Source organism: Pistacia vera, unplaced genomic scaffold (genome assembly GCF_008641045.1).
Source record: "Pistacia vera cultivar Batoury unplaced genomic scaffold, PisVer_v2 Contig833, whole genome shotgun sequence".
NCBI classification, from domain to species: domain Eukaryota; kingdom Viridiplantae; phylum Streptophyta; class Magnoliopsida; order Sapindales; family Anacardiaceae; genus Pistacia; species Pistacia vera.
This window is the reverse complement of record NW_022196705.1, coordinates 256,779-268,388: the sequence shown is the minus strand read 5'-3', so window position 1 is coordinate 268,388 and position 11,610 is coordinate 256,779. Positions and strand designations below refer to the sequence as shown.

The window sequence follows — 11,610 nt, the reverse complement described above, 5'->3', positions numbered from 1 at the left end:
TTAGGTTAGAAGATTAGTTGAAGTGGCGTAAGCGGTCCTAGAGACACCCTCGATCACAAAAAAATAAAAATAAAAAAAATAAATCAAAGTCTAGTAATTAGTGGAACTCATAGAACCTGATATCAATATTTTCAAAAATAAAAAACGGCTTCAATTTTTTTTTTTTTAAACAAGAGAAAGTGAAAGTTTAGCTTTTATATCAGGGCAAAATGGAAAAATGCTATTATTGGTATACGGTTGAGAGTAATTTATACAATCCCCAATTTTTGCCAATTTAATTAATCTACCTTTCTCATTTTAATGCCTAAAATAAATCTGAGTAAATAGAATTGAAGACACTAGAGTATAAAATAATAAGCATATTTTTTTCATTTATGTAAGATCAGCTAATCTTGTCGGGTATTTTTGTATTTTTCAAAACTCTTCAATGCATGTAATTTCATAAAAGCACGAGGATGTTTGTCATTCATCCAAATTGCGTTAATTCAAATCGCAGAATTTCTCAGTTGTGAGCTCTGCAATTGCAATGGAAACAGGTTGGAGAGGACGAAACCGGTAGCTGCCTTCATGGCCTTCGGCACCAAAGGCGTGTTTACCCTGTCGCTGTAAGTTCGCTAACAAAGATCAAATTATAACGGTTTTTTTTTTTCTCTGAATAAGTAATAAACGCAGGCAATCGCTGCCGCTTTTGCTTCTGACCAGAAACACTACCATGTCGTTCTTATCACTCATTCAGCTCACCAGGTTACCAACTGAATTTACTCATTGCATTATTATTCGAAAATTTTGTTGTATTCTCTGAACGCTTATGTACTTTATTGGCAATTTTTAAATTTGTTGTGTTTATTGAATATAATTTTCATATATGGAAAAGGGTTATAAATTTTTTTTTTTTTTGGGGGGCTTGTGTTTTTAGGACTTGAGTTCTCACTTGGCTGGGAAACCGGTTGCATTTTGTCCAATTTCATCACCACCTGTGGTTTCAACACCTCAGAATCATGATGCAACAGGTTCGGGTTTAAGCTGACTGTGATCTTCATGTTTTGTATTATATGGGGCTAATGATATGCGAAACAATTGCTTTGTTTATTGCTGGTAATGAAATATTAACCTCATACTTTGGCAGTGTCCCTGTAACTTGTTTTTTCTTATCAGGTTTGCTGGAGTTAATGTTTAGGCTGAAGAAGAGGGAAGTTAACGCTGAACATAGAAAAGAATGCTATTCTGCAGTGGAAAGAATATTTGGAAATGGTCCTAGCTTGGAGGGTGATTTCATTGTGATTAACTTTTTTGCATTGGTATTTCATGTTAAAGCTATAAGTTAAATGAGATTTCTTGATATGTTGCTAATGTCAAGATTGGTATTGTGGTCTTGATGGTTGTTAAAGGGAATTTATTTCCATTAAAGTGCTTAATTGCTATGTCTGAAGATGTCAAATTTGTTTGTATGGAGTCTTTAGACATCTTTAAGGAGGCACCAGAAGATAAATGGTATTTTAAAAATTCAGAAAGAATACATTTATATACCATAAGAACCATGCAGAGATCAATTAATGTCCAAAAAGAAATTGCTAAACAAGTAAGTGTGATAATTTAGTTTCTTAATAACAAATAAAGGTGATATCTACATGGTTGCATAAGAAAAACAAATTTAAGTGTACAATTTTATGAGGACCTGTTGAAACTTAGGGTTATAGAATAACTATTGAACACCTAAAAATGTTGCTTCACATTGTATTCCAGGAGGGATGGAGCCTTGCAGAACTTTTTCGTGTCCGCTACATAGTTGCCGCTCCTTATGTCGTTCCCTATAGGTAATACAAGATTTCATTTTGACTGACACTTTGATTTCTGTCAATACCTTCTAATTCTTTGGATGTCTGCACATCATTTAAATTTCACATCTGGTATCTTCTGAAAATTGCTAAAACCTTGATGTGTTTTCTCCCTTTTCACCCCATAATCTATTGGTAACACATCCTTTATATCCTTGTAAAAAGCATCATATATCCAGTTGTTGGCATTCATCAATTTGGGCGTAATTTTAAATTAACTTTTCTATTTACTGGGCAGTGCACCTTCATCGTTTGAGCACTGCTTCGTAAAAGAACATCCCCTTTTGTATAAATATCTCCAGGAAGCTCCCATCAACAAGGTATTCAAACTCCAACTGCTCTTTTTGAAGTAAAATGATGAGCCTTATAAATTATTCAATCTTAAATTATTGTGGGACAATAAGTTTAAATCTTAATTATTTAGATACTTATATTTGTTTCAGATATTCAATGTCTATATTGAATCCTTATCAGTTAGATTATGTAGGCTTGTTGGAAAGATGTGATTCATTGGATGTGGCCACTTTTTTCTGAAAATTGGGGCTTGTGGAGAAGTGAGGAACTGAATTTGAGTCCTTGCCCTTTTACGGTTAGTGTGTTTGATGTAAATCATTGTTGCATTTAATGAATCATGTACAAAAATTCTATTCATTTATTCATTTTAATACAATTGTAACCAGAAGCTGAGATAAGGTTTTGATACTCCAAGGATCACAAGTACTCATGAAACCTCTTTACTGAATGCAGGATCCAGTGACAGGCCTTCCCACTTGGTATGATCGGGTACCATCTCCTAAACTATTGTAAGTTATGCACTTTCTGATAGATAAAGAGCTTTTATCATTAAAGAAAGATAACCTAAAATGGATTGTGTCTTCGTAACTATGTACAATTTTATCAGCCAGATGCATGATATGTATTCATATCACAGGTACAAGCGTATAACTACATAGAGTGAAGTAGCATATTAATTAATTTCCTTTAATGATAACATTTGTTTTCTTCAGAATTATATCTTTGATCCATTTTTCTTGATTATTATGTTATCCTCTAACACTTCTTGTGTTTCATACCATAAAAATTTTCTTTTAATTTCTTTTGTTTACAGGTATGGATTTAGCAAAGAAGTTGTTGAATGCCCTGGTATACTTTTCTTTTTACCATCCTAATAGATTCAGATTTCTTTCTTGTGATTTATACTGTACAATTTTCTTCTCTTCCTATTTTCTGCTGAAGTTTCAAGGCAGGTGAAAAAAGTGGTGAATGTATAACCTCTACTTTAGTTTAGAAGAATACAAGTTCTTGAGCTGACTCATGATCATATAATTGACTGACCTTATCAACCGTGTGTTCACTTTGCTTTTTCTTTTTCCTTTTTTTTTTTTTATTTGTTGGGTAGGGGTTGGGTTTGATCTGCAAAGAGGGACTTGAATTTTAAAACATTACAAGTTGGACGCAACATGTGTAGCACACAGGTTTTTTAATTTAGTGGTTAATTGAACATTTAGATAAGGAAGAAAGAGAAAGTAGAAAAGTGTTATGTTTGTTTGCCATTTTTATTCATGGTATAACTTTTCTAAAACATGAATGAGTAGAGGTGTATGCTGACTAATAATAACAGCCAGTTTTTTGCACAAATTTCCCTAGCTCTGTAAATCGGATGGAGTGACATACCCAGGCAATTACCTAGAATAATGTGGGATTTTCCTTCTACATTTTTGTAGTCTTGTGTGTGAATTCATGTCTGCATGCTGCTATACCTTAAATGAGAGGCTTGGAACAGAAGGCTCTATTAATGTGTGTTGTATGAAAACAGGGTTAAAATAGGAGTAGATTGCTAGTTTTTCTCATATACTTTGACCATTATTGGATTGGGAATGGTGTATGGATACTAGGAGTTACTTAAAATTACACTCTCCTTTTAACATTCTTCCCAAATTCTGTTCTGGTTTGCAATCTCCTTCATGACCCTTTTTATTGTTGTTTACAAATACAAAAAAAAATTGTTCTGTCAGAATGTGAAATCAATATATCAAGATGAAGGCATCCCTCTAGCTGAGAAATATAAGAGGGATTCTTGGAACCTGGAGGCAACCTGTGTAATTTATTACGTGAATGTATAATTTTATGCTCATCATGCATGGGCTCCTTTTTTTGTTTGATTGTTGAACATAGATTATCATTTTTCAGCTTTCAAGAACTGACCTTTTGATACTATTCATTTGATCCATGATTGATGGTAGTCATGTGTGAGCAAATAAAGTAACTAAATTCCAATCACAAAAAATAATTTTTGGGTTGCAAGTAACTTTGATCCCTATCCTATAAATGCGGAGTGACTCAATCATGTTCATAAAAGCATAAAAAATTATATTTGTGCTTCAAATCAAAGAGAATTTGTTCAGTGATGATAACCTCTTTTTAATTAACTTTCTAATATTAGCCCTAAACAGATTACTGGCCTTCAAGTGTTCGTGTTTGTGGTTTTTGGTTCCTCCCTATTGAATGGCAATTTTCATGTAAGAAGTGTGAAGAAATTTCCATTCTGTCATCTCGGCATCTGAGAACAAATTGGAAAATGTGTGCAGCTCATGTTGAGTTTCAATCTTTTCTGGAAACTCCTAAATTTGTGTCGCCTATTTTCATAGGACTAAGCTCTATTGCAAGGTGGGTTCCTTACTGTGTTTTCTTCTCATGAATATCAATACTTAGGGGTTGTTTGTTTCTCTTACGCATCCCTTAATCTATTTATATTGTTTGTTTTCTCTTTTACATATGAAAGTCAAATTAATATGTTTGACTAAATAAAAATAGAAAAAGTTAGCTTTAATCTGAATCTGAAACCTTTTGATAAACACATTAATTGAATTGCGATAAATATCCTCAATTCACAACTTGGTTTTATTTCAAAAGGAATCATTATTGAGATTTCAGAAAGACCTCTTCTTGAAAATTAATCTGAATTTGAAAAGGTACTTGGGCCGCTTTTCAAAATCCTTAATGGAACTGATTATTAAATAATCAGCTTGAAACTTAATCATTTATAGTACTTAATCCTTTACCACACTTCACTTATAATACTTAATCCTTTACCAAACACTTTTGTGGCTCTAACTTGGTAAGGAAGTAATTATTTCTTAAGCTACAACAGTCTAAAACTGGCACCTAGTGTGTTAAATAATGTCATGCTTCTGGTTGATTGACTAATTTCTTATTCATTTGTGCATTTGGACTTGGACTTCTACTACTCATTCTGTGTTGAACTTTGTTGTTCTTTGCTGCTTGCAGCATGGGTTTCTTAAAGAATCCTCGAGCATTTCTTCTGGTTCTCCGAACTGTTCTAGAAACCACAAGCTACAGATTTGTCCTTTTCACAGCAGGATATGAACCTTTAGATGCAGCAATTCAAGCGATTGCTGCTGAAACATCTTCATTTTTAAATCAAAGCCAGATCATTGAAGATGGAGTCTCTCTCTTTGATGGCACACTCTTCTGCTTTTCTGGGTGAGCATATCTTTGTATACCTGCATCCTATGAGACCTAAAGGATGAAGATCAATGGTTATTACCACCATTTTTAACCTGCAACTTTATTCAATGATACAGAAGCATTTTCACACCTGTTTTACCAGGACGTATTTAGATTATAAATGTTTTTAGCTTTATCTAAAACTTGATCTAGCGCTGCACTTGTGTTAAACTCCTTCTCAGTGTGTTGACGTACCAAGCTACTTTCAGCAACATTTGCTTTGATTGGCACACAACAAAATGAACCAATCATTAATTTCTGATTATGCTTTTAGAACTCTTTGCTGTATTCTGTGGTCATAAATGTGGCTCTTACAGATCGTCTTTGTTGACGTCTATTTCTTAGACTCCTATGAAAACTTGAAAACTCTGTGCTCTTATTCTCAAATTACAATGAGCTAGGCAGTCATGTTGTTCTTGTAGCTTCCATCAAGGGCTTCTTACTTGGAACTCAGTAAGAACATTCTCTTAGACTAGTTTGTGAAGAAACTCGAGCAGTATATTCTATAAAATAGTTCATGACTTCATGATATAGGAAAATACAGATGGGGGAAGGGGTAGAGTATCTCTATGGCTAAGCATATCAAAGCTTATAAGATACAGTAGCTCTTGTCTTTGGTTATCTTTAACTATTATTTTAATTGACTATGTCCTGTATCATTATTTTTGTCTGTGAAAATTTACGTCTCCTTTTAAAATTATCATGTAAATTAGTATGATACCGTACAACTGGCTGTTTCCAAGATGTGTGGCTGCAATTCATCATGGAGGAAGGTAAGAGAAATTCTTTTGTGATCTTTTAATGTAAATTAGATGTGCAGCATGCAACAAAGCTAACTTATGTTTTGGCATTGCTTGATTTCAATGTAAAATTAGTGGATCCACTGCTGCCGCACTATACGCAGGAATCCCTCAGGTTAGTCTTTCATAAACCCTTCAGCTTTTTCTACATTATTTTAGATCTCAAGTAATGATCAGTAACCTATAAGTGGGACAATGATTTTCTCTTATCAATTTAAATACCATTACAGTTTGCTATCCCATATTCTTCTTTAAAGGGTTAGTCATTTTGTGTGAGATATAATCATGCTTGATGTAGGACAATTTTTGCCAGATTCATTAGTTTCTTAGATTCAGCTGATTTTTTATTCCAATTAGGATTGCCTAGTTTTAGAAGTTTTATTTTATTCAAATCTGGTTTTCTTATTTCATTGGGATTTTAGTCTTTGTCTTATTCAGTCATAATAGGGATAGTACTATATGCTTGTTATGTTTCAATTTATTCATGCTTTAATCACTTCACATTCAAAACATTATTTTTTTCAAGTGGACCTGACATTGTCTTGCGGATTTGAGATCATATTCTTGTCGATTCAAGATTTTTTTTTTTTTTTTTTAAGTGAACTTTGACTTAAACTCAATTTTTTAGAAGTTGAAGTAAAAAAAAATGTAGCACTATCCTCACAAACAAAGTAGATAGTTATCATGCGTCAAGCCTTAACGTACTATGCCCTTGGTACTATTTTTTTCTTTCTAGTTTTAGTGTTTTTAATTTCGTCCTATTTTCATTTTTGTCAATCAGCCTTAATTCTTTTTTTTTATTTTGTTCTTAAAAAAAAAAAAAAAAAAAAAAAAAAAAAAAAAATAGAAGGAAAATTGGTTTAGATAGTAATAAAAGGGATTCCATAAATCAACATGAAGAGCAATTTGTGATTATCATTATGCTTCAACAAGCACAATAGTTGGTGCAATAATCCATTCAAGATTTAGGAATGATGCTAGCTGGCTTATTGTGTCCTCCTTCAGTAGAGGTGAATGGTTTATTTGTAACAATAATCCAAGATTTTCTTGATTAGTGGCTGAAGTTGAGATATTATTTGAGCTTGTGGCTTTGAGAAAGAAAAGGAAATGGCTTTGAGAAAGAGAAGGAAACGAAGCTTATATAAGCTCGAAAGAGATGCTTTGGCTTGGCTGAATTATTTAGAGCTATCTCAAGCTTGTCAAGGGAAAGATATAATCCAATTGTGGCATTGAACGTGGCAATTGTTGAGAGCTTGATTCCTTCCTCAGATCATAATCAGATCTTGTTTTGTATTATACTGAAGAGTTTTAACAACTTTTGGTTTGTATTGATCTACGTGAACTTAAGGGACATTTGCAAAATTCATAATAGGAGGCATCAAGGCTTTAGATCTGTTTTTGATATACTTGACTTTTGGTCTGTATTGATCCACCTGAACTTGAGGGACATCGAGTTGTGAGATTCATATGGGGACTGCATACCACTGTCCAAGATCAAATTGTGTTACCATCCACACATACAATTTTTCAAGATTCCTTAGAGTAGCTACATGATAGAATATCAACTTGTTGGAAGGCAGTTTAAAAATCAATCACCGTGAATATTAGTTGACTCTACTACTCAAAAGATGGGAGTTTCAAATAAGGTAAAAAACCCCCACTGAAATCAATTGAAGTTGCTCCAAACCAACCTATAATGCGGACTTAAGGGTTATTTACTTCCAAGTCTAATGCCAACAACCTCGAGGTGACTAGTGTTATCCTTGTGGACAAACAAATTATCATTACATTCTCAAGATGACAAATGTTACTGTTTTGGACAAACTAGCACAAATCTGTTAACTTAGCTAAATGTGGGGGAGATGAAGAGATGAATCCATCATTCTTTCTTACTGAGCCTAGTAGAAACGACATTCCCCGTTGTTGGGTAAAACCTAAGACTCCACTTGTGGTGCAAGTTCACAATAATTATCTTTCTTCAGGAGACTGGTGTAAGACAATTTCTATCAATTTTTTTTTTTGGTTTTCTTAGTCTAAGTGGACGGCCTAATTTAGCAAGTTTTACTTTCGTTGAATTGGTGTTTCTTCTTCCTTAGGATTTAGCTATTTCAAAGGGGAGAAGATTGATATAGGACAGTTTATATCAAATTTATTAGTTTTCTCAGTTTGAATTGACAGTCTTTTTCATTAAGATGTCTAATTTAGGAAGTTTTGCATTAGTCGAATTTGGTTTTCTTGTTTCATTAAAATGATGCAAGACTTGAAAATTTTTCTTATTAAAATGTATGTGAATTTACAATAGAGTGATGTTGTTGGCCCCCCACCTTTTATCTTATTATACCCCAATTCTAAATCTACCCCATTAAAATTTTAAAAACCCCACTGTTTTCTAGAATAACCCTTTTATTTATATTTCCACTTTCCACACATTACACTTTTCAAATCCATGATTTGAACATATTATTTATCCATTATTTTTAGCCAATCATGAAATGATTTTTTTTTTTTTTAGTATTTTTACAGCTCTAGAAAAATATTTTTGTATGAATTCATCTTATCTTTGATTTTATTTTACAATACAAAGTTGCTATGTCATTTATCATGCAATTAAAAAAATAATCACTAATTTCTTCATGATCCTTTAGAAACATTTATAAACAATTGTAAAGATGAGTTTATATTAGAAATATAATCAAGTAACATGTATTGCAAAAATTTAAAATAAAAAAGATTTTATACTAAAATGGGAAGAAGATAAACATTATTAATTTAATTAAGAACTAAGTTTATTTTATGTTTTATTAGTAATTTTCATAAAGGATAAAATTAGAATTAAAGAAAAATAGTTATTGGGGTCTATTAAGATAAAAAGTGGGGGCCTAATAGTATCACTCTTTACAATATAACACATTTCGCCGGTGATGTAGCAAATCAAGTAGATTGATTTGTCGGCCAACACTGAAGTGGCCTTGTTGGAGAGTTTATTTACAACAAATAGTATTAATTTTTTTACATTTATTAATGTGAACTTAATTAAATTAGTAATTATTTATTTAATTGAAATCACAAATTTTAAATATTTTTTCACAACTTATTTAAATATATTTTGGGGCATAATTGTTTTTTCCCATTTTATGTCTACAATATAATCAATCAACATTTAAATGAATGGTAAGAATGTTGTACCATGATGAGTCAACAAATCTTTAAATCTAATGTCACTTTGCTGTAAAGATTCTTGTGTTATGGAATAAGTCAAGAGTCAGTTAAAAGAGCACTTCCAGGCTCAGGATTTAGGGTAGTTGAGCTATTTTCTTGCACAGAAGTGGCTAGATAACAAATGGACTGATCCTATCTCAAAGAAAGTATGTTCAAGATTTGTTGTTTGGAATAGTTTATGTTGAAAGATATAGGGTAGTTGAGTTATTTAGACATTGAAGTGGCTAGAGGAAAAAGGTACTGGTCTTTTTTCAAAGAAAGTATGTTCAAGATATGTTGTCTGGAATAGCGATGTTGGGTTTCAAGCCTGCTGAGACACCCATGGACACAAATTTGAACCTTGATGGTGAAGCAAATTAGGAATCTGAAATAAACTTTCTTTATTTCACTTTAACAGACAATATTTCACCTTTGCAGTTTTTCAGTGAAATTCTATGTGCAGAATTATGAGATTTCTCAAACCAATAGTTGGAATGAGAGTTTTACACAAAAAAGTAGTTCGGGTTATATGACTTAATAATCCAGTATTCTGTAAGTGCACTAAGCACATGGAAGTAGACTGTTACATTGTCCCTGAGATTTTTATGGCAGGTGAAATTATTAGGCCTTTTATAAAGTTAAAAAAAAAAAAAAAAAAAAAAAAAAATCAAACTGGAGACACTTTTATGAAAATTGTGCATAAGAAATAATTTCTTCATCTTTGTTCCTTGCTAGGCATTGAAATATATATGCTGCAGTTAATGGTTGAACTATATATAGCTTTAATGTCAAGAGTAGTTGATATCCTAGCTGGTTGTGTGAAGTATTGTAGAATCGATTTCTTTTTCCGGTTTTGTTGCAAAAACTTTGTACTAGTAACAAATCAATATAACACTCTTACTACCAACTTCCATCTCTTTCTGTTTGTTTAGAATTCTTAACTGGGTTGGTAGAACTACCATGACAGATTCTTTACCTGAATATATTAGTCCGTTGTATATGTATGCATTTTTTTCCTTTTCCATTTTTATATTTACTATTTCTGATAGACTTTGCATGCATAATTTAGATTCATTTGGTACTCTGTTTTGTTTCTCTTTGTTAATTATTTGATTATGGATAGCAGATACTATGTCCGTTCATGTTGGATCAGTTCTATTGGGCCGAGAGGATGTTTTGGCTTGGAGTTGCTCCCGAGCCACTGAAAAGACACCTCTTGGTTCCAGAAAATGAAGATGACAAAACCATCAAGGAATCTGCAGAATTGCTATCAGAATCCATTCGATATGCACTATCTCCTGAAGTCAAAGCATGTGCAAAAAAAATTGCTGAAAGAATCTCTGTTGAGGTAACAATGCATATTATTACCATAATTTTTTCTGTTCACTGCTGTATTACTAGTAAAGCCTTTGCTGCATTTACTTGTTAATCGTTTCTATTTCTACTTCATTGCATCTCTTGCGACTAGACATCTGACCTCAATCCTAGATTAAATTGCACCATTCTTAATTCTAAATTTGTGTACTCACTCGGTGAGTATTCTCATGCTTTAGATATATTCGAAACCTACTTGTTTTTTAAGCTTCTAAATCTTTGTATGATCTGAGTTAATTTTTGATAAATATAGTTTTGTATTTGTTTCTTAAATCACTTTGAAGCAATCACATATCGAATTCAATTTGGTCATCCATCTTCAGAAAGTTAGACATTGTAAATCTTGATGTTTATGCCGCTATGTTTTATTGGCGTTGTGGATAGTAGGTAATTAATAAGCTGCTGAGCTTTCCTTTCCATTACTGGCTGATTATCCCATATATATATTTTTTTTTTGTCATTCATTTCGTGTGATTCATGAATTTGAATTGCTCAATATTGAGATTGTCTTAAAACTTATGCTACTTTCAGGATGGAATCAGTGAAGCAGTGAAATTTCTCAAGGAAGAGATGGGGTTGTAGTTACTCCAAAGGGATGTCAGCTTGTACAAAATAATTCTAATTTTTTCAAGGTTACTGTTATTGCCTTAATTTCTTTTCTTGATATCTCATTTTGTAATGAACAGATATGCACCAAGTATATAAAACAGAATAGAACAACCTAGTCAATGCATTGTTTTATAACCTGACCTGGTGACTGGTCACGGGTTGATTGGTCCAATCGGTTGGACTGGTGATGTCAGCAACAAAATTATTTTTAGGAAATTGTAAAGTAGTCCCTCAAATTTTAGTATATTACAAAATAACCTTTGAAA

At 32.5% G+C, this 11,610-nt stretch overlaps 1 protein-coding gene across 1 annotated transcript; it reads left to right on the top strand.

The window, feature by feature from the left end:
- Nucleotides 1-209: 209 nt before the first annotated feature.
- LOC116118053 (sterol 3-beta-glucosyltransferase UGT80B1-like) lies at nucleotides 210-11,383 on the top strand. Its single transcript, XM_031404030.1, is given in 17 exon segments — nucleotides 210-229; nucleotides 537-586; nucleotides 589-605; nucleotides 673-744; nucleotides 917-1,010; nucleotides 1,156-1,298; nucleotides 1,744-1,814; nucleotides 2,074-2,155; nucleotides 2,323-2,424; nucleotides 2,583-2,638; nucleotides 2,944-2,978; nucleotides 4,289-4,502; nucleotides 5,124-5,339; nucleotides 6,077-6,136; nucleotides 6,239-6,278; nucleotides 10,488-10,709; nucleotides 11,267-11,383. Coding segments are annotated over 17 exon segments (1,545 nt in total). The 3' UTR covers nucleotides 11,318-11,383.
- Nucleotides 11,384-11,610: the final 227 nt, after the last annotated feature.